The sequence below is a fragment of the Arvicola amphibius genome, chromosome 13 (genome assembly GCF_903992535.2).
Source record: "Arvicola amphibius chromosome 13, mArvAmp1.2, whole genome shotgun sequence".
Taxonomy (NCBI): domain Eukaryota; kingdom Metazoa; phylum Chordata; class Mammalia; order Rodentia; family Cricetidae; genus Arvicola; species Arvicola amphibius.
This window is the reverse complement of record NC_052059.1, coordinates 17,143,027-17,165,157: the sequence shown is the minus strand read 5'-3', so window position 1 is coordinate 17,165,157 and position 22,131 is coordinate 17,143,027. Positions and strand designations below refer to the sequence as shown.

At 40.9% G+C, this 22,131-nt stretch overlaps 1 protein-coding gene across 13 annotated transcripts in view; it reads right to left on the bottom strand.

The window, feature by feature from the left end:
- The window catches only part of Mycbp2 (MYC binding protein 2), a 233,109-nt gene extending 214,155 nt beyond the window's left edge, over positions 1-18,954 (bottom strand). For 6 of the 13 annotated variants that reach the window (XM_038310598.1, XM_038310599.1, XM_038310607.1 and 3 more), the window contains exon 1: positions 18,595-18,945. In XM_038310598.1, the coding sequence (XP_038166526.1) occupies positions 18,595-18,896 (302 nt within the window). In that variant the 5' untranslated portion in view covers positions 18,897-18,945. Of the gene's footprint in view, positions 1-18,594 lie in introns of all 13 variants that reach the window. The other 7 variants (XM_038310601.1, XM_038310600.1, XM_038310602.1 and 4 more) reach the window with 2 other exon arrangements.
- Between the last annotated feature and the right edge of the window lie 3,177 nt (positions 18,955-22,131).

Here is a 22,131-nt window from a genome sequence, read left to right as displayed (position 1 = left end):
TAAAAATATATGCAGGCTAAAAGTTAAAGTTCTTAAAGTAAAAAAAAAAAAAGAAAGAGAGTAGCTGGGTGTGGTAATATACACCTTTAATCCCAACACTTGGGAGGCAGAGGTAGACTGACCTCTGTAAATTAAAGGGGCAGAGGTAGACTGACCTCTGTGACTTCAAGGTGTGGCAGCACACACCTTTAATCCCAATGCCTGGGAGGCAGAGACAGTCGGAGCTCTGTGAGTTCAAGGACAGCCTGGTCTACCGAGTTATTCCAGGACAAAGATGTATACAGAACCTGTCTCAAACAGTAAAAGTAAAAATAAAACAAATAGAGGTTAAGTAAAGCCACATAAAGATGGAAAATACACAGAGAATCTTGATACTATATGTTATTATGCTCTCTTTGAATTGTTTGAATGCTGAGGAAGAAGCAACAGCTGCTAAAAGATATTTGTTTATAAATGCTGCTGAACTAATCCAAGATAGATATTTTGAAAATACCTTGACTTCAAATTTTGGATCTAAGATTCTGATGCTTTGGAAAAGTTCTTTTTTTGTTTTCACAGAGGATGAGACCCTGTGGATTGCTTCTATCCCAATATGGTTTGATAGACCACGCCCTCCTGAAAGGTTTTTGTGAACACCCTCAAAAAATTACTTCACTCAACTGCTGACTGAGATGAACCTAGCAGACAGGTTATACCATGAAAGACCTAAATAACAGCACCCCCATTCAGCAGGAAGCAGTTTGGAGAGAAATAACTGTACCCATATTCCCAAATATTGTTTATAAATGTTCTTTTACATTTAAAGGAGGAGATGATATAGATATAATTTGGATTGATAAAAATCTTGGCTTACTGATACTAATTTAAGGTCAATCTTGTTATATGTATATGTATTTCTGATTTTGATTAAGGTATTGTGATTGTGTAGTTCATTTAAAAATGTAATGTATAATTAGGAAATATAGGTTGCTAATGGATAATCATTAATAATTGTAAAGCTTGTAGTCATGTTAGTTAAATTTTCTAGATATATAAAGATATATTTCAGTTAGATAGGCATTCTTCATTTCTTTCAAAGACTGCAGAATATGACATTTAAAATGTTTTAATAACTTAGGGCTTTTCATGACAATGAGACATGTCTGCTCCTGGCAGCACCAATCTACTTCGAGAGGAAGATGGGCATCAAAGAGGCTCCTAATGGAGTTGGTGGCAAGAAACTGCTCTTGCCTGGACTGTTGGCATAAACTGGACACAAAGAACCCACAGAAAGAGGACTGCTGAACTTGCTTAAAGGTGATATGGTCTTTCAGGGTTCCTGACTCATAAAAGAGTCTGCAAGACATTCTGCAGGACACAGCAGAAAGTGACTGGACTGTCTTTGAAATTTCCTGCTTCATGGAAATGTCTGCTGGATACTATGGGCCTGTAGGCTGAAGATGTATGCTCCAACGGTACAGAGGAACTTTAGGTGACTGTCCAGGCAGCGAGATGTCTCTGTCATTTCTAGAGTTTTAGAAGTTGCTTACTTCTTGTTTACTTAGGTAGTATTATATTCTTCTGGAGTCTTTGATGGGGTTGAAGAATAAATATAGTTTTCCTAGTTATGATAAGATAAAATAGATATAAATATTGTAACTGTAATTCTTACTTGATAACTGTTTTGTTATATGTAATTTTACTATGTTAAAGTGAAAGCCTTTCGTTTTTGTTTAAACAGAAAAAGGGGAAATGATGTAGGTGGGTCTTCTATCTATCTGTTGCTTTCATTGGTTAATTAATAAAGAAAACTGCTTGGCCTGATAGGTCAGAACATAAGTAGGCGGGGAAGACAGAACAGAATTGTGGGAGAAAGAAAGCAGAGTCAAGCAGTCGCCATGAAGCCAGCCACCAGGTCAGACATGCTGAATCTTTACTGGTAAGCCACCACCTTGTGGTGCTACACAGATTATTAGAAATGGGTTAAGCAAGATTTGAGAGTTAGCCAGTAAAAGGCTAGAGCTAATGGGCCAGGCAATGTTTAAATGAATACAGTTTCCATGTAATTATTTCGGGTGTAAAGCTAGCCGTGTGGGATCTGGGTGGGATGAAAAGCAGGCCTGCTCGCCTCCTCACTACACCTGCCCAGGGATATCAACCAAAGAAGGAATAACAAGATACAGTAAGACTAGGTATAAACCCTCATATCAAGGCTGGACAAAAAACCCAGTAGAAATGGCAAATAAGGCAAAGATACCTCCACTGCCACTGTTAGGAGTCTCAAAAGAACACCAAGGTACACAACCATAACATATATAGAGAGGACCTAGGCCAAACCTATATAGGTAGAAATCCCATTTAATCTCTGTAATTAATATAAAGATACTTATCGGTGTATCTGAAAGCATCGCTGATTAGGGGAGGACTAGCAGTCTGACTACTAATCAGAAAACTTGTATTTACTTAATGCACCATGTTGTTAGTAATAAGAGAGTTTTAACAATTCAAGTTAATTTAGGAGAGATTCATACATACATACTATTTATTTTACCACCACACCATTGCAGATTTCCAAATGAGTGGAAGATAGGGAGAAAACTGTAAAGCTTTTCTAGCAGTGGACAGAGGAGAGAAAAAAAGAAGGAAGGAAGAAGGCAGAGGAGAGAGGGAAGTGAGTGAATAAATGGATAAGAGCAAAAACTAAGGGAGAAGCCTCTGAAACAGTGTGGCTTTCTAGATCATACCTTCTACAAAATTATACTCTACACACAACAAAAAAGAGGAAACACATATCATGACGCAACTGTAATCTATTCACATTAAATTTCAGAGAAACAACCCAAGGGTAATAAAGGCTAACAAATAATGAGGAACTCACACACACACTAGTGATTACAGCAGAATTAGATACAAAAAAGACAGACAAATAAATCTCTAAAAGCACTATACAAAGTGAATAAAACAGAGACCTTCAAATCAGGGCAACCATCAAAGAAGCAAATGCAGTGAAATAAAAATATTTAGTAACTGCTAAATAAGCTTAATTTTTTATTATTCCCATACTGAAGTATCTATCTTGATTTGTATTCCCTCAGAGCCACAGGATGAATCAAGAATCCACAGGTCTTTGAGATATGATCTCTCATACAGGAAGTCACAAATGACTTAGAGGAGGAATTAATCAATAAAATGTGTATGAGCTCCCTAGTTTTTGTAGGTAGGTAGGTAGACACAAACTGGCTTCAACCAGAAGAGGAAGCCTCAACCATTTTCCTCATATTAGCCTGTAGGCAATACCATCTCTGGGCTAGTCAGCCTGAGTTATATAAGAAACGAAGTTAACAAGCCAAAAAGAAAAGCCAGTAAGCAGTTTCCCCCCATGGTCCCTGCCTCTGTTCCTGCCAGGACTTCTCTCAGTGATGAAATATGATCAGGAAACCCTGGAGTTGCTTTTGGTCAGTGTTTTATCTCAGCAGTGGAAAGCAAACAAAGAGTGCATTATGAAGTGTATTTATTCCTTTGATGGGTAATTCTACTAGTGAACATGTCTCCTGGTTACTCTAACTGTAGATGAGGAAAATGAGTTGTTTGTTCATCTGTTTCCTACTCATTACTGATTGAAACATTTCCTAGGGAAAATTTCTGAAAGTCCTGCGCAGACTTTCAAGACACAAAGTTATCAATGTTTGCAGGAGACAGCTGGAGATAACAAAGAGATACAGCTAGATCAGTAAGAACACTAGCTACAGGGCTTCTAATAGAAAAGATTATTTCTTTTTCTCCCTTTCTAAACTATTCTACCCCTTTCCTTCTAAATATTACCTCCTAATTGTAGCACGAATAATAAAAACCCAGAGACAGATATTGGAGTTCAACCTGAAGATCAGAAAAGCAAAGTAGTCAATCCCATAGAGAGCTCTTACCTCTACAAAATCTTCAGGCTGAAAGAGAGCAAGTTCCTGTCTGATCCCGCCTTATATTCCTCCGTAGTGATGGGATTAAAGGCATGCACCACCACCACCTGGCCTCTATGGCTAACCATTGTGGTTGCTGAGATTAAAGGTGTGTACAACCACTGCCTGGCCTGTATAACTGACTAGGGTGGCTATTTTGTATTCTGATCTTCAGGCAAACTTAATTTATTAAAATACAAAAGAAATATCACTACACCTACTCCATCTCTAACCTTACTAGCCCACTAATCTAACTTTTCTGGCCTCCTTAATAAGGAATAGATAATAGGTCATTATTATATTACTTGTTTTTAAATTTGTATGAGTGTATATATGGTATATGTATGCTTATATATGGTATGTATATTTATGTTTGTGTGTTTGTGTATGGAGGACACACATGTGGCAGCTACAGGCCAAAGTTAGGTATCTTCCTTAATTGCTCTACCTTGCACTTGACACAAGGTTGCTCACTGAATCCAGATCTCACCAAGTGGCTGGTCTATCTGGCTAGAAAAAAAGAACACCATGCCTGTTGTTTTATGAGTGCTGAGGATCCAAACTCAGGTCCTCGGGGTTGTTTGATAGACACTGTAGCAAATAAGTCCTCTCCCCAACCCCTAATATGACCTTTTAATCTACCTTCATGATCCTGTCTCAAACATCTGCTCAGGTAACTACAGAAATAAGGGCAATTTGTGATGGCTCCAAAGCTACAGACAAACCTTGTCTCAAAAAACCAAAAATAGATAGATAGATAGATAGACAGACAGATAGATAGATAGATAGATAGATAGATAGATAGATAAAAAACTAAAGTATGTAAGGTAACCATTGACAAAATTAAAGGACCAAAACTATTTTAATGCTATCTATAGTTAGTGTTGAAACTAAAAAAAAAAAAAAAAAAAAAAAAAAAAAAAAAAAAAAAAGGAACACAGATGTATAAAATGTTCAAACTACTGTCCACCCAAATTTAAATAATTGACTATGGTGGCTAATACTGACTGTCAACTTAATTAGGTTCAAAGATACACCTAAAAGAGCAGAATGAAACACATGTGGGATATGGCTAGGAAGGTATTTCCGAGACTATTAGATCCGAGGAGGTGATCTGACCTGACTTATGACTTAACCCACTGGTAGAGTCAGTTTTCTAATAGAAGATTATCAAGTAGAACTATGGAAGAAAGCCTAGTTATAGGAAGAAGACCACTGTGGGGTGTGCCTTGGGAGGATAAATCTGGGCTTTGAGTCCTTCCTGTTACTCCTCTTTGCTTCCTGGCTGCTGCCCTTCTCTGTCATGCCCTTCTCTGATGTGGGAGTCCCCTCTGTGTGCTGTGATTACCATTAACGAATAAAGAAAGTGTTTTGGACCTATAGCAGGGCAGAACGTAAGTACGCAGGGAAAACTAAATTGAATTTTGGGAGAAAGAAGGGCGGAGTCAGAGAGAAGCCATGTAGCCCACCGGAGACAGACATGCTGAAACTTTAGCGGGTAAGCTACAGCCACATGGCAATACACAGATTAATAGAAATGGGTTAAATTAATATGTAAGAGTTAGCCAATAAGAAGCTAGAGCCATTAGGGCCAAGCAGTGATTAATACCGCTTCTGAGTTATTATATCAAGGTGAAGCATCCAGAAACAATCTAGCGGCCTCCTTAGTACACTTCTCCATGGTGTTTCTGCCTTGCCAGGGACCATGACTGAAACTTCAGGAACTGAGCCAGAATCAATCTCACCTGCCTACTCTGTGGAGGTGTCCATCACAGCTGCAACATCCTAACCAACAAGCTGTCTTTTCTAGAACTCTACATCTAAAATCAAGAGAAAACATTAGTCTTTTTAAGTGCAAAAGGCACAATTATCAGATTGTGAGCAAAAGAAAAAACTAGTTGACATACTAATGTGGATGGAAGATATTTCACAAGACCTCACCCAAAGAGGGAGAAATCAGTCTTCTCAAGGGACAAACCTGATAGGTTACCCAATCCCAGTGGTCAGCCCTACACTCTACACACATACTCCTGAATGGTACTAAACAGATTCAGTAGATTCCACATGCTCCTGTGAATGCATGCGTGTGTGTGTGTGTGTGTGTGTGTGTACATATACATAATAATACAAATTTTTAAAAGAGGTGATGGATTTGAGAGAGAAGGAAGGGGAACAGAGGAAGAGTCAGAAGGGGGAGTGTAGGAGCCAGCTCCTACAAGGTCAGCTAGGTTGGGCGCCACCTGTAGGAGCCGGTTCCTACATCATCAGCTAGGGTTCCTGGATAGGGGATCCTGGGGCCAAAAAGAAAAGTCAAAAGAAACAGAAGACAGAAAAGAATCGTAAGGACTGTCTGGTCATGCTGGAGCAGCCAAACAGCCCCGAGTTTTGTTTTTTTTTTTTCATGGTTTATTTTTTTATATTTAAAAATTTCCATCTCCTCCCCTCCTCCTCCCCCTTCCCTCCCCTCCCCTCCCCTCCACCCATACCTCACCTCCCTCCCTCTCCAGGCCAAGGAGCCATCAGGGTTCCCTACTCTATGTTAAGACCAAGGTCCTCCCAACTCCCCCCAGGTCCAGGAAGGTGATCGACCAAGCTGAGAAGGCTCCCACAGAGCCCATCCATGCAGAAGAATCAGAGCCCAGGGCCATTGTCCTTTGCTTCTCAGTCAGCCCCCACTGTTGGCCACATTCAGAGAGACGGGTTTGGTCGCATGATCCATCAGTCCCATTCCAACTGGAGTTGGTGATCTCCCATTAGTTCTGTCCCACTGTCTCCATGAGTGAACGCACCCCTCACATTCCTGACTTTCTTTCTCATGTTCTCTCTCCTTCTGCTCCTCATCAGGACCTTGGGAGCTCAGTCCAGTGCTCCAATGTGGGGCTCAGTCATTTTCTTCATCTATCGCCAAGTGGAGGTTCCCTCACGGTCCTTTCTTTCTCATGTTCTCTCTCCTTCTGCTCCTCATCAGGACCTTGGAAGCTCAGCCCGGTGCCCCGAGTTTAATTCAGAGTTTGCTTATATACAAAAGCAGAACAAAGCACAGCGCAGTCAGTCCGTTTCTAGCCACAAGATTCCTGTCCTTGAGTGAGCAGCCTCCTCTCCAACACGTGCTTGCTGCTCGGAAGCAGCCTTACTTTCTATCTTGATGTTCCTGAGGTTTGTTGTCAGCAGTATACTGTCTACTACATAGACTATTCTTTTCTCATGGGCTAAATCAGAAGTTTTTCACAGCCCTTAAAGGAAAGAAGTGAAGCAGGCAAGCTTAAACTCAAATGACTTCGTTAAATCAGAAATGACCCCAGATGGAAACTGAGTCACACATGGGCTGCCACAGGGGAGGGAGAATGGGAAGGATGTAATTACAATACTTATGCATGAAAGACTCAAATAAATTAATTTTAAAAACCAAAATAATATAAAGAATGCATTTAAAATACTGGCAATAATATTTATACTACTACTAAATATCTGAAAATCAAAATTAATTCTAGGCACTATGCTAATCAAATATAGAATATAAAAGCCATAAATAAAAATTTTAAATATTTTAACTAAATGACAAGAATACTAAAATGTTTGTAATGAAACTCAAGTGGTACTTAGATGAAAATTCAAAGATGTTCATACTAGAAAATAAAAATCTAAAGTAACTAACATAAGATTCAAAACTGGGGGGGTGGGAAGGTAGAATAAATTCAAAATAAAAGCAGTAAATGACAATCCTGAGGGGAAAGCCGATATAAAAGAAAACAAAAGTAATAGAAATAAAACCATCAAAAGCCAGTTCTTTGAACATATAAACAAAATTGGAAAATGGATGGCTAGAATAATCAAAAAATAAATAAATACTATCATAAATGAAAGAGGAATTATCACTACAGACATCAAAATAATAATAAGGGGAATACTAAAAACTGTATGCATAAGCTTGGTGACTGAGATGAAAAACTCATTCCTTGACAGACACAACTTGCCAGAATTTATGCAACAAAACAGACATCCTTTAACTGTGGGAACTATGTAAAGAGGGTAAATCAATAACTTAGCAAACTTTCAAAAGCTCACTAGTGAATTTATCAGCTTTTAAGAACGAAACTACAGCACTTCTGACCCCTTTAGAGGATAAAGCAGAAGGAATCCTTCCTAGCTCATCTCATGAGGCCAGGATAACCCTAACAGTAAACTTGGCGTGGCAAAGAAGTATTAGAGAACTACAAACCAGCATCTTTATGAAGGCATATGCAAAAGAATACCTCTAAATTTTATCAAATTGAATCCAGAAATGTATAAAAAACGTTCACAACAACCGAAGTAAATGTATCCCAGCTAGGTATGTATCATTTGAAGATAAATTACAGGCTAAAAATAATCTATGACATGGTCATAGCAATAAATGCAGGAAAGGCACTTGACAAATTCAACTCCCAACTTGTAACAAAAGTTCTCAGTGAACTAGAAATCAAGAGCAATTTCCTCAACATGCAAAAAGAATATCTACAGAAAATCCTACAGATGGCATCATACTCAGTGAAAAACTATGTTTTCTCACTAAGATCAAAAACAATGCAAAGGCATGCTCTCTAATTACTCTATATCAATATCATTATGAGAACTCTAGTTAATGCAATAAAACAAGAAAAGGAAATAAAAGATATGCCACTTACAAAAGAAGAAATGAATTGCCTTCATTTGCAGATATGTCTGCCTATGTCGGAAATACAAAACAACAGGAAAAAAAACAAAAAATACAACAAAACAAAAGCCCTGCTGTACCTAATAAATAATAAATAACATGGTTGCATGATACAACATTAGTAGTGATAAGTCAACTGTTTTGCTATATACCAGAAGTAAAGTAGAATATGAAAATATTATATCCTCAACAATGAAATATGAAGGTATAAATCTAATAAAAATACAAACAAGACCTAACTGAGGAAAACTGCAAAATTCTGATGAAAGAAATAAAATAATTAATATTTGATAGACAGAAAGACTCAATATTATTATCAAGATGTCACTCTTAAGTAATCCGTGTATCAATAAATACCCTAGTAGGTTATTTCTGGGATTCTAGCAAATGTTCAAAAGTTTATGAGAGAGACAACACCTATAATAGATAAGACAATGTGAAAATAAAAATGTAAATATCTTACTTTAAGAGTAGCTATAAGGCTACAGTAATCAAGCTGGTGTAGTGCTGAAGAAACAAGGGACAGATCATCAGCAGAACAAAGAGCAGGGAAACCCACAACAAACCCACATCATTATAGTCAAAAGGCATTTAGCAAAGAACAAAGCAAACCAGTAAAAAAGGATGATATAACAACCCAGTAAAGACACCAAGTAAAGGGGACTCTAAATACAGATCTTACATCCTTTACAAAAATTAATTCAAAATGGAAAATCGACCTTGAATGCAAACCTCAAAACAATACAGTGTTTAGAAGATGTAATAGGAGAAAACCCACATGGCACTGAGTATGACAGTTTTTTAAATAAAATGCTAAAGTATGAACCAGGAAAATAATAATTGATAAAACTTTATTAAACTCAAAAATGCCTCCTTCCCATATATGTGTGTGTGTATATATGTATGTATGTATACACACAATGAGAAGGAAAAGATACAGACTAGAAGAAAATAGCTACAAAAAGCATACCTGATAGGAGACTGTTATTCAGGCTATTCAAGAACTCTCAAATCCAACAATACCAAAACAATCATCTTGGGAAGAAATGAGGAGACATCCTTGACACTTCCTCAAAACAGATACAAAAATAAAAATGCATACCTGAAAAGATGCTCTAAAACAGGTGTTATCAGGCAATACAGATTAAAACAACAATGAGATCCATCAATCAGAATGTTCAAAATCCAGAACGCTGACAACACTAAATGTCAGCAAGGACACAGAGAAACACCAACTTCATTTCACACACATGAAATTTACAGCCACTTGGGGAGAAATTCGGCAGTTTCCTACAGAACTAAACATACCCTGACCATATATCCAACAATTAAAGATTCTGGAATGTATTTGCCCAAAGAAGCTGAGAATTTATATCCACACAAAAACCTGCACATGATGTTTATAGGAGTTTAATTCATAATTGTCAAAACTTAGGAGTTGCCAAGATTCCCTTCCAGAGAACAAACTATGATACCTCCAGATGACAGATATTATTAAGTATTAAAAGAAATACGCTATCAGGTCACTAAAGAGAGGAAGCATACCATTAAGTGCCTCGATGGAGTCTATCAAATATTTAAGAACACCATGCCTATGCAATTTTTAATCTAGGATAATTATTATCTAACTCATGATGATAAGGACAATACTAAAGTCTGAGAGACACCCAGCAGATCACTTATGTGACAAACATCTGTGCTATGATGTGCTGACAGTCTTACTTTACAGAGACAGTCATAAGCCCCAACCAAAGAAAGACTTTTTTGGAGCTCTGATCCTCACCAACTGTAGCTTCAAGTATAACAGAAGTTTTCTGTGTTTTCTTTCTAAAATGTTTCTCTTTTAAGAACCAGTATTTCTTAATTCCTACTGCTCAGACTAGAGAGAGAGGAAACACAAACTCACCGGCTGTATCACTGAAAACGATGTTGCACAGAACCATTCCCAGCTGTTCTCCTTTCTGGGAATACCAAAGGATGCCCCCTCATACTTGCTGAGTATCGTGGTCAAGGCATGATATTGTCATCAGTATTACCACCAAAAGACTTCGCATGCCTTGTCAGATCATCGCCCTCTGGGCACGTGGTGTACAATGAGACAAATAGATTTCACAGGTCCTTCTTTAATATAAAGTGGGTCTAAAACCATCCCTGTGCGAAGGAAAACTATTGGGCACTGTAACAATTCTCAAATATGGAGTCAGACTGGATAAGCTGCTGTAACAAGTAATGCTTGATTTGTATGTGTCTCAACCACCAAAAGCCTAACTTTGCAAAAATGGGATACCATCAAAAGAATGTACTATTAGCTAAAGTCAAAACCATTAACTACTTCAAGCTAGCAATTTGAGTCGGGCACTGTAGTATTTCCTTTGAAAATTCAAATATCTACATATCTATTATGATGCTTTAGAGCATCTCAGTTCAATTTAGGAACAAGAATGTGTATGTGTCTGTGTGTCTGTGTGTGTGTGTGTGTGTATGTTTGTACACATGCAGGAACATGTACACACTCCCTTGAATAGTCCCTGTAACAGATCCACTGCCTTGAAGCATGTTTCACAACTTGACTCTATTTACTTGTCTGTTATGGCCAAGCGTGAGAAGGTCAGTAGACAGTGCAGGAGCACATCAATTCAGAGGTCCTATTCTAAGGGTCAGGATTCCATTTCAACCCAGTCAGAACACTGAAGGTGGTATGGCAAATGAGGATTCTACCCACCCTAGAACCTTAAAAGTAAACCCATTCTTTGTTTCTTATGACCACTGTGGATGTTCCTGTACATGTTGCTAAAAATGAAAAAGAAAGTTCCTTTTACCTTTCATGCCTTTCTTCATCATTCCCATCTATTAATGTCACTCAGCAACAGCCAGCTTCATTATACTACCGTTATAAATAAATACTTCCCTGAGCCTCTCAAAAGCCCAAGATATCGTACCCAGCAGAACATGCCCATTCATGGAAGCCACATCCCAGGTGGCAACTGAGCATGCAGAGGTCAGCAGCAGCAGTGCTCAGCTGACACTATTAGAATGGGGTTTTCAGTGCAGACAGAAGAACACAATCACATTCCGCAGATGGCTCCTGGTAGCAAGTGGAATAACAGAAAAAGTGACAGACACACCAGAACTTACTGTGGAGTGCTCTGTGCTAAGGGGAAGTAATCAAAGTAGTACGGAGCAGAAGCTGAACTACAGTTCAGCCAGAGAAAGGCTTCAGCCACTACTTTGGAGAAGCTCAGGTAGAAATGCTCCTTTACAATTGTCTTCCCTCAAGACAAATGGGTCAGGCACTTACACATCAGCACAGAACAATCTATAGGTGCAGTGAATAAGAGGCATGCCTGGGGAACTCAGCTACCTCCATAACTATCAATATGCCCCAAAGCTAGAAGAGTATGTGCCTCCATCTGGGAAGGAGGGTGGGTAATCTAACTGTAGCCCCTGTCGCATCACCACTGAACGAGAATACCAAAAGGCACTATCTAATAAATACAGAAAAAAATAACAAAATCGAAAAGTGAAAAATACATTTTAAACTTCTATTACAATTACTGACTCAGGCAAAGACTATCAAAGGACATTAAAACTATTAGGTGAAAGGTCCTTACTCCCACAGTGATGTGCTAATTACAAACAGAAAAGCATAAATTACAGGGGAGAGGTCTGGTGGGTACTGGTGTTAGCACCATTGCAGTAAGGAAAACCAGCAAACTAGACTAGGGCAGCATACAGTACTCAATACTATACTATACTAAAAATGTCTACAAAGAATCTAATGAATGACAGAAACATGAACAATAGGAAAGAGCCTATCCTAAAAGGAGCTAGATTTATACAGCATTATAGAAAAGGTATAATGCTAGATCTCAGCTTAATATAAGTAGCCAGGAGATTGGGAATGCCTAAACCAACTTTCTGAAATGATGAAACTATTCTATCCTTGACTGTAATAATGGTTCCAAGACTCTTTAAATGAATATTTAAAGAGGGTTAGTTTATTGCACATAAATTAAATCTTCACTAACCTAACCCCACACAAAAAGAAATCTGCACACTCAGAGTCTGTTGTTGAGAAAAACAGGAAGTGGTTTTGTTGATTTTTTTATACGGAATAGTTTCTAGTATGAAAATATTGCTATTAAGTTAACATATTTTCATCTATTAAATTATTATTTTTTAAGTTAACATAGTTTTCTTGAGAGCCAAGATTTTTTATCTCTCTTGTGCTAAGAGACTAATGCATTTTACATTTCTACCAATTAATATGCCAACAGAGTAGTATCTTTGCCTTAATGTGTTTATAGAACATATAGGATTCCAGACAAAACAGCTGTGTGAAGTATTACCTAGTCACAAACACAGATACACATATAATTCAACCTACATTGTTCCCTAATCCACTTCTGGAATAATGTCTCTTCTTAGCTCAAAACCATCAGGATTTTCCCAATAATTCTGATTAAAATTTAATTTTTCTTGTTCTTCCAGATACAGTCCTTTTGGCTAATCTCTCCAATCCTAGAATGAATCCCCAGCCCTCTCCCTCCTGATACCTACATTCTAGCATTAATGTTAACATTTTTATTATACCGACATCCAAACTGCCTTCCCCACCTCTACTCAAGAGTTGAGCAGGCCCAGAGTGCCATCCTTTGTCATAATAGTTGTTTTCTTGGTGATTTCATTTAACATTTCCCCTAAGTATTTGTAACTTTCACCCCCAAAACAGACAATACACTCAAAACTGGGAGCTTCAACACTAAGTCTTAATAAGACAAATGGTTAGTTCTAAGTAATAATCCTCAGCATTTGTAGAGTTGACTTCTTAACCTCTTACAACCCAAATTCCATACACAGAGGGAATGGACCATTCTTCTGTTCTATTTTGAGACGGTATACCATGTACCAGAGACGAGCCGTGAACTTGTTATCTATCAGAGGCTGGCCTTCATCCTGACCCCCGCCTCTATACTATCCATGGATTGGGACTGTAAGAGTGCACTAGCATGCCAGTCAAGTAGCATTTTTAAAAAGGAAAAAAGTAGCAAAGGAACTAATTAATTTACCCAGAAAAGAACACGAATCCTCATTTTGGTCATAATGTTCGCTAGTATTTACAGCAGGGTGCTCTCCGGCCGCTGCAAACCCAGTACCTCACTCTTCTCTAGATGGCAGTTGATCACCTCCAGCTGGACATCACTTCTCTTTTCACCACAAAGTCAACCAGAAGCTTTCATTTTCTGTTTTACCTTGACCTCCAGTCACATTCCAACCCTGAATTAGTCAACTGTAAGTTTTCCTCATTTATCTTCTAATTAGTGAGGAGTATAATAGGCTGAGTGAAATTGTAATCATGATCTCAGTAACAACAAAAGCAAATAACATTTAAAAGACATTTAACATGTATGGGCATGAAGCCTTTAGATTACCCTAAAAAGTTACAAGAAACAGAAAGAGAGTTGTAGTGTGCATACCTGTAATTCCAGCAATCAAAAGGCTGATCCAGAAGGAATGTTCTTATTTTGGGGCTACACAGTGATACTGTGAGGGTTACGCAAGATCCCAAAAACCATAAAACAAAACATTCAGGCTGGGCCTAATGACACAAGACTATAACTCCAATGATGTGGGATTCCCCTCTGTATTCTATGAATATGTTTTATTACCATTAGTTAATAAGGAAGCTGCTTCAGCCTATGGCAGGGCAGAATAGAATGAGGCGGGAAAATCAAAAGAAGATATAGAGAGATAATAGGTGGAGTCAGAAAGACACCAGGTAGCTGAAGGAGAAAGATGCCTTAGGTCACAGCCTCATGGTGATACACAGATAATAGAAATGAGTTAATTTAAGATGTAAGAGCTAGCTAGGAATACACCTAACCTAATGGCCAAACAGTTTTGTAATTAACATAATTTCTGTGTGATTATTCAGGTTTGGGCAGCTGAGAAACGAACAAGCAGTCTCTGTTTACACTCCAATCACCAGGAGTCAAAGAAGCAAGATTACAAGTTCACGGCCTGGTGAAGTCTACAGAGCAGAACATGTTTCAAACACACACAAACAGCCCAACTTAACACATAAAAAGAGGTAAAATTTGAATGTGTACTAAGGCAGTCTACAGTCTGTAACATTCTACCACAGAAGTGTGACACTTCCCAAATGTAAAGTTGTACTACCATTCAGAGAACTGGTTAAACATTATTTTTCTTGCCTTGCCTGCCCAGTCCCTTTCTCTAAAAAAATGTTATAATTTCAATCAGTTTCATTAATTCAAAAAGCATATATAGGCTGGGCGGTGGTGGTGCAAGTCTTTAATCTCAGCACTCGGGAGGCAGAGGCAGGTGGATTTCTGTGAGTTCGAGGCCAGCCTGGTCTACAAGAGCTAGTGCCAGGACAGGCTCCAAAGCTACAGAGAAACCCTGTCTCGAAAAAACAACAACAACAACAAAAAACAAAAACAACAACAAAAAGCATACATATTCATCCATTGAATACATAAAAGCTATTATTCCTACATTCAAAATCACTGATCCCCAAACCAATAGTAACAGGCAAGACTATTGCTTCTATCCATATGCTCAAATTCTCACTTTCAGCAAAGAAAACAAACCCCTAATATTTAGTAACATATAATGTGCCAAGTACTTACACATATTTGTCCATCTAATCTACAAAACAGACCACATTGTTATCACCTATATTTATAAGAAAACTAAGGAATGAAACTTATGTAGCATTCATGGTTACACAACTAGCACACAACAGATGACAATTAGGACTTAAAGCCACTCTAATGTCAAGAGTCCAAACTCTTAGCCACTTTGTTAAAATACCTTCAAAATCCTAGACACTACCTTGGGCTTGAATCTTATACCTAAAACAATCAAAAATACCGAATTTGTTCAACATACCCTGATAATTCACTTACATTTTTGTTCCCTGAACCACAAGTTTATTCTTCTCTTAAAATCTTTCTAATTTCCTCATATGCACTTCTAAATCTCCTTCCTCAAGACATGTCAACTTCAATGCCAACTCCCAAGGAGAACTTTGCTGACCCTATCACCTAGAGTAGTTCAACTATAAATGTTCAATGCTCAATCAGGTGAAAATGGCTGCATCTTCTTTATCATTACTTATCACAAGAAATGACCAGTTGTTAGCACCACCCAAGTGCACATTAATAAAAATTAAGAATTTTGTCTTGTACTTACTGCTCTGCCTTCAGTACCTACAACAGTATGTACCGTGGGCACTTATTTACAGAATAGATGCCAAAACATGATGATACCTCTTCAGATCACCAGAAAGCACAGATACGATACCATCTTCAAGAAATTATCAGTCTATATATTTAGGAATACTTCCTTTTCTATAGTAAAGAAAATCAACCCTTAAGGTTTTGAATGGCTAACCTATCATCATAAACTTGCCTCCACTGACTGCTATCAATCATCCCCTCCTTCAATTCTTTAATATCCTCCTCTCTACTTAAGTTCCCATAGTTGCCCATCCCACCTGCCCTCCAATACTTGAATGACCTTCCTGCATTTCCTCCCAGGTGATGTAAACACTTTCCATCCCCAACCCCATCCCACACACCCATTAAGCTTATCCCAGTGACTTGGCTCCAAAGGTACCAGTGATTGGGAAGGTGTTCTCACTTATTTGGTATCTAGCACTTCTGAAAACATTTTTTGTTTGTTTGTTTGTTTTGTTTTTCTTTATTAGAACCTGAGGTGCTACTGCCTGGTCCATGTTTTAGTTTTCTAGCTCTTCTCTGTTTCTTCTATTGTCCCCCTTTTCTCAAACCTTTAACCATGATGCTCTCTAGAATTCCAGCCCTATTCTCATTTATCTCCTCTAACTCAGTGCCATATAAAAAAAAACACTAAACTCCAACTCTTCTTCCCTATCATCCTTTAATTTTTCAAGTGATTGAATTTAATCCAACTCACAATAAAGAACAGTTGCAGGTGAACTATAATACACAATCATATTGTAAACAAGCACTGGACAGCATTATCAAAGTAATGTTGGTTTCCATGAGTATTTTTTTGAGCTAATTCAATCAACTGCTCATGTTTTATTGATAGCTTGCAGATACTGATCAATCTAAAAATCACCAATTTTAAGTAAGTTAACCTACATTTAATTTTGTCTACTACTGCTAGTACAGTTCTGGATTTAAAAAAAAACATTAAAAAAAACAGTAGAAAGTCAAAGCAAGAATATGCAACATAGATTATTGCACAAGTTTGGAAATAATATAAAAAAATAATTTTAAATCTTTAAGAGGGATTTGTGCAGGTGTAGAACAGTGCAATAATTCAGAGACACACAGCTCAAGCTTAGACCTAATTCTCGGGGTAAATTTTCTAATGTGATTTGTGCTGCTTTCCAAAAACCATTAGCAAGAAACACACTTGTGACATTCTTACCTTCATTCTAAATAGCAATGTGTAGTTAATACACACATTTAAATCCATGACTCAACTACTGATGCACACAATGCTGTCAACAAATAGATACAAGTGGTTTATCCAGAAAAAAAAAAAGTGTGGAGGAAGTTCCATCTTTACAATTCTCCAACAGATCAGCCTTAATACAGACGGATACCCTAGCTAGACTGACAGACTAGACCTCTCCTGGTGGGAGAAAAAGATGGCCACATGGCCATCATAGGCCACACTGACTTAGGGCAAGGGAAAGGGAAACAAAACAAAAACTCCACTTCACCAAACTCACTTTTAAAAATCCTACTGTGTTTTTCTGAGTGTTCTGTAAGAGACTGTGGGAAGAAACAAAGGTGATTCCCAAGGACCACGCTCCTTCAGGGCATGACAAGTGAAGGCATGAAAAGGAGACAGCGGGAGAGAGCCTTTGGCTTTAAAAGGCACCCACGTTTTAAGGAAAAGAAAATGAAAGTGATATGGCATCTCTACCGAGGAAGCTGACAGTGCAGCCAGTCTAACTGAAAGGGATGAGCGAGCTACTAAGACAGCAGGTAAACCCTAACCAGTTGTCACATTTTTATATTCTTCAGATTTTTTTCCATTTTCCCTACAAAACTCCCTGTGCTCTCAAACCTGTCAGTAACAGGAAACAGAACATCAGATGAAGGGAAATGGCCGGATGGCACCTCAGAACAAGGCAGGAGCTGCTAGCACAATCAAGGCCAAAGGCCCCAGAACCAAGCTACTCTTCGCAAAATCCCGATCGACCACTTCTCACATCTGCACAAATCTCCATCTATATCCTTTATTCATAACTCTCCACCTAGCTTGGTATCTAAGACATCCTACAAACGTCACTGTCTTTAACCTACACCATTGCTCCCAGTAGTAAAAGGCAGCCTTTATGGAGGGCAGCTATAGGAAGACAGGCAATGGGGAGAGGTCGTGCAAATACCACCGCAGCTCAGACAGAAACATCAGCACCTTCCCTTAGGACTCTCGCAAACTCTCCTGATGCATTAGGGTCTCATCCCTCTCTACCATGCCTCCTTTCTCAACAATACACACACGTGTCATGACGGACCAGCACCATCACCCTCTCTAGCGTTACCCAAACGTACCCATCTTCCCTGCCTCCCCCTCCAAAAGACAGGCAGACACACACACGCACACTCACACACACACACACACACACACACGCACACGCACGCACACTTGTGACCACCACACCCTCTTGCTATCACCAAAGTGCTTCTTCCATCAGCATCCAGAGCTGATTGCAAGCCCGGTGCTAAGTAGGTGGACACACACGCGCGCGCGCGTACACACACACACACACACACACACACACACACACATACACACACGAGAGGGGGGAGGGAGAGAGAGAGAGAGAGAGGGAGAGAGAGAGGGAAGGAGAGAGAGTAGGAGAGAGAGAGAGAGAGAGAGAGAGAGAGAGAGAGAGATGCACACGCATGCGGCGCGAGGAAGGGCGTCCGCGAGACTCACCTGGAGGCTGGGTGTCCAGTGCTGCTGCCGGCCTGGTCCCTGTCACTGAGAGCAGTGGTGTAAATCCTCCGGTAGCGGTCGGCCAAGGCGCGGCCTGACAGCAGCAGCTGATAGTGACCCCGAGAGTCCGTGGCGGACAGCCCCAGCCCCAGCCCCGCGGCGGCCACCGAGCCGTCGGGAACCGACATGAACAGCGCCCCCGGCGCCGGGGAGGAAGAGAAGGTGGCGGCTGCGAAGAATCCGTCCCCGCCGGGCCCGGAGGAGGCGGCGGCGGGGGAGGCAGTCGCCGCGCACATCATCATCCTCGCCACCGCCGCCGCCGCCTCGTCCCCGCGGGCCGGGCGGGCGGGCAGGCAGGCGCGCGCCCTCACAGCCTCCGCGAACGACGACGGCTGGAGCGGCGGCCTCGGGCGCCCGCAGCAGGGACACTACAAAGACAGCGACCTCCTCCTCCGCCGCCGCCTTCTCCTTCTCCTCCCCGCGCCGTCCTCGCCGCTGTAGGGGCCGCTCATCTAACCCCGCCACCCGCGGAGTGTGAGGAGGAGGCGGTGCCGCCGCCGCCGCCACCGCCGCTGCTGCCACCGCCAGAGCTGCCCGCAATGGGAGGCGGCCGGCCTCACTGAGCATGCGCACCATCTCGCACATGCTCAGTGATCGAGCCCGGCGCCCTAGCCAGCCCCACCCCCTCCGCCAGCGATGGTGCTGCGGGTGCCGGGTGGTGCCGAAGCCGCACCGAATCCGCGGCTCCGGGTTTTACTAACAGCACGAGGAAGAGCCTGGGCTGTGCCGGGGAAGCTGTCAGTGGCTGCGTTCTTCTTCAGGTAATGTGGTTCGCTCCAGGTGAGAGAACCCGAACCTGACAGAAAGAGGTGCCTGTCGGTCTAAGGGCCAGCTGCCTGCTCCCAGGGCCGTGCTGCCAACGTGAAGATGAACTGTGTCCAGTGCTGGCCAGGACGCATTAGCCCTTTGGCAATTTTAATTGGAAATGGGGGAGGGGAGCATTATATTTAAGTCTCTTAAAAATAGCTTGAGAAGCAGGAGTCACCGTGGCTAGCTCCTGGAATCTCAGCACTTGAGCCTCCGAGGCAGGAGGATTGCCCACAAGTTCGAGGTCACCCTAGACTATGTAGTGAGTTCTGTCCAGTTCCTGGCCTGGGCTGTGAAGTGAGAACCTCTCTTAAAAAACAAAATACAAACGCAAACAGCTTTGTCTAGGAGAGGTAGTAATCCAAACACCCAGTTCCCCCACTGTGAAAATGTAATGAAGTGTTATTAGCAAGCCAGAGTTATTCCCAAATTCTTGTCGGCATTTCTATCAGAAATAAATTTTCGTGCAATTGTTTTTCTCAAATATTCTCTTAGTAGCTCCTTATTTAACTTAAAGTTGAATTTTTATATTAATCATAGCAACTTACCTTTTTCTACCCAGAGTTAAATTACCAAAGATGAGTCTTGAATACCACTTGAAACTAGAGGCGTGATTAAGATTATACTATCTGTGCCAAGCCTAGCAATAATCTTAACATTTTTCTCTACAAAATGTAGCAGCTCTTTGGTCTTATATCTTAAATGGATTTATCTTATTGAAAGTTCCACCTTAGTATTTGAAAATACAAACAAGGACTAGGGAAGTACATTAATTGGATGGATAAGGATGCTGATAAGATTGAATTTTAATTTAAATGATAGGCTTATATCATTTAGAGTAATAAATTTAAAAACTCTCTAGACATGGAATAATGAAAATACAAAAACAGAGACATGAGGAGTTGGGATTTTAATGCCAGTTAAGCAAGTTTCTCGATGATTTTCTTTCTTCACCTACATTATAAATTCACTCATAAATTCTTATTTATTTTTGTGTCTTCCTTAATTGCTAGTCTGGAAGTTGGCGCATAGTAAACCTGTAGCCGGTGTTAAGTTAGGTTCCTACCCTGCTGTGTCTGGATAGAAAATTACAAACATCAGTATTGAACAGGATGCCTCCTATCACACCATTGCTCTGGAGTCAGGCAAAGGCTGCAGGCCCCGAAAGGTCTGGGCAAGTGGGAGTTACAACGGGCACTATGTTGTGGGCGCCAGAATAGGCTACCTAAAAGGATTTGAAGTCAGGTGACTTTGGGTTTGGATCCTGACTTGGCTTCTTTATACTTGTATGTCTTTGGGTAGGGTTCCTTCTTTAACTAGTGGCCAAAACAATGCCTGCCTCGTAAAGCTGAGGGGGCCTTAAAGCTTCAAAGATGTCCGTCTTGTCACGTTGCCATTTATTCCTGGAATGGCGATCGATACACGTTGGACAAATTCTACTAGGCTTGTGCTCAGGGTGGGAAGGGTGTCTGGGAGACAGATACTGGTTAAGTAAATGAATATCTGCACAGAATGTTAGCTCTCAAACCCAGGGCAAATGGCTAACTGCTATACTTATATAACATCAAAGTGGACCTGGCTGCCAGGTTCTCCAGACATTCCTCAGTCCCTACCTGTTACAGGGTATGGATGGCCGGTACCCTGCCCTCTACCCTAAGCTTCTCCAGCTCAGGGGCTGGGCTGCCTGCCCTTCCTCCCGTTGCCCTTCCCTATATAATATAGCCATTTTCGGTTACCTACCCCCCTTTTTTTCTATATACCTATACCTTCCTGGCCTCTTGGTCTCCCCTCCTCGCTCCCCTTATATGGCCTGGCTCATGGTTCTGTTCACTCTGGACTCTCCCAGATGTCCCTGCTTCTGGCTATGCTCTTCCTCATATCTACAATAAACTTTCTCCTCCATCATACCTAGAAGCAGTCATGTCCGTCCTTCCCCCCCCCCCCCCCCCCCCGCCTCTTTCTTTTTCATTCACAAAGAAACTTTTCTAGTGAGGACTTAGGTGATGGCATAGCCCTCGTTACCCAGTTAGAGTTTCTAGTGCATATAAACTCTGCTCTGGTCTCCCGGTTCCACCCACCTCTTCCTAAATTTTGCTGTGGCTCCTTACTGTCCTTTTAAAGTACTAGACTAGCCCTTTCCTAGTACTTCGGGGTACTGACAAAACAGGGCATATGGATTTTTCCCCCGAAATCCGATGTCACTGGGCTGCACCACTAGGCGTGCGCAGAGCCCCACACATGCTCACTTAGGTATCTGAGAGTGGCGTTCTGTTGCGGTTGGCAGCGTTTCCTACCACGGCAGCGGCAGCGGTCGCCCTACTCTAAATTGATAGCCAATGCAGCGGGGGTGAGGAGGGTAGGGGGGAGTTACCTCCTCCTCTTCCTTCCTCTGCACTGCACTGTTTTTTCTTGGTTCCTGCAACTGCCACAGCTACTGCCTTGGCAGCGCTAGCTACCTTGGAAGGCTTCCCTGGGATGGCAGGGAACAGGGCACACAACCGGAAAGGCGAGGGTGTTTGGAGTCACCCTTCCACTGACAAGGGGACGAAGAGGAGGGGGTGGGGGGTCTCCAAGTCAGGTCATGATGACCACCACGTTAGCCATCCTTGCGGATCCTTGCTTGCTTTGCTTCCAACACGGAAGCCAAGAGAAAAATCTAAGATCCTAAAT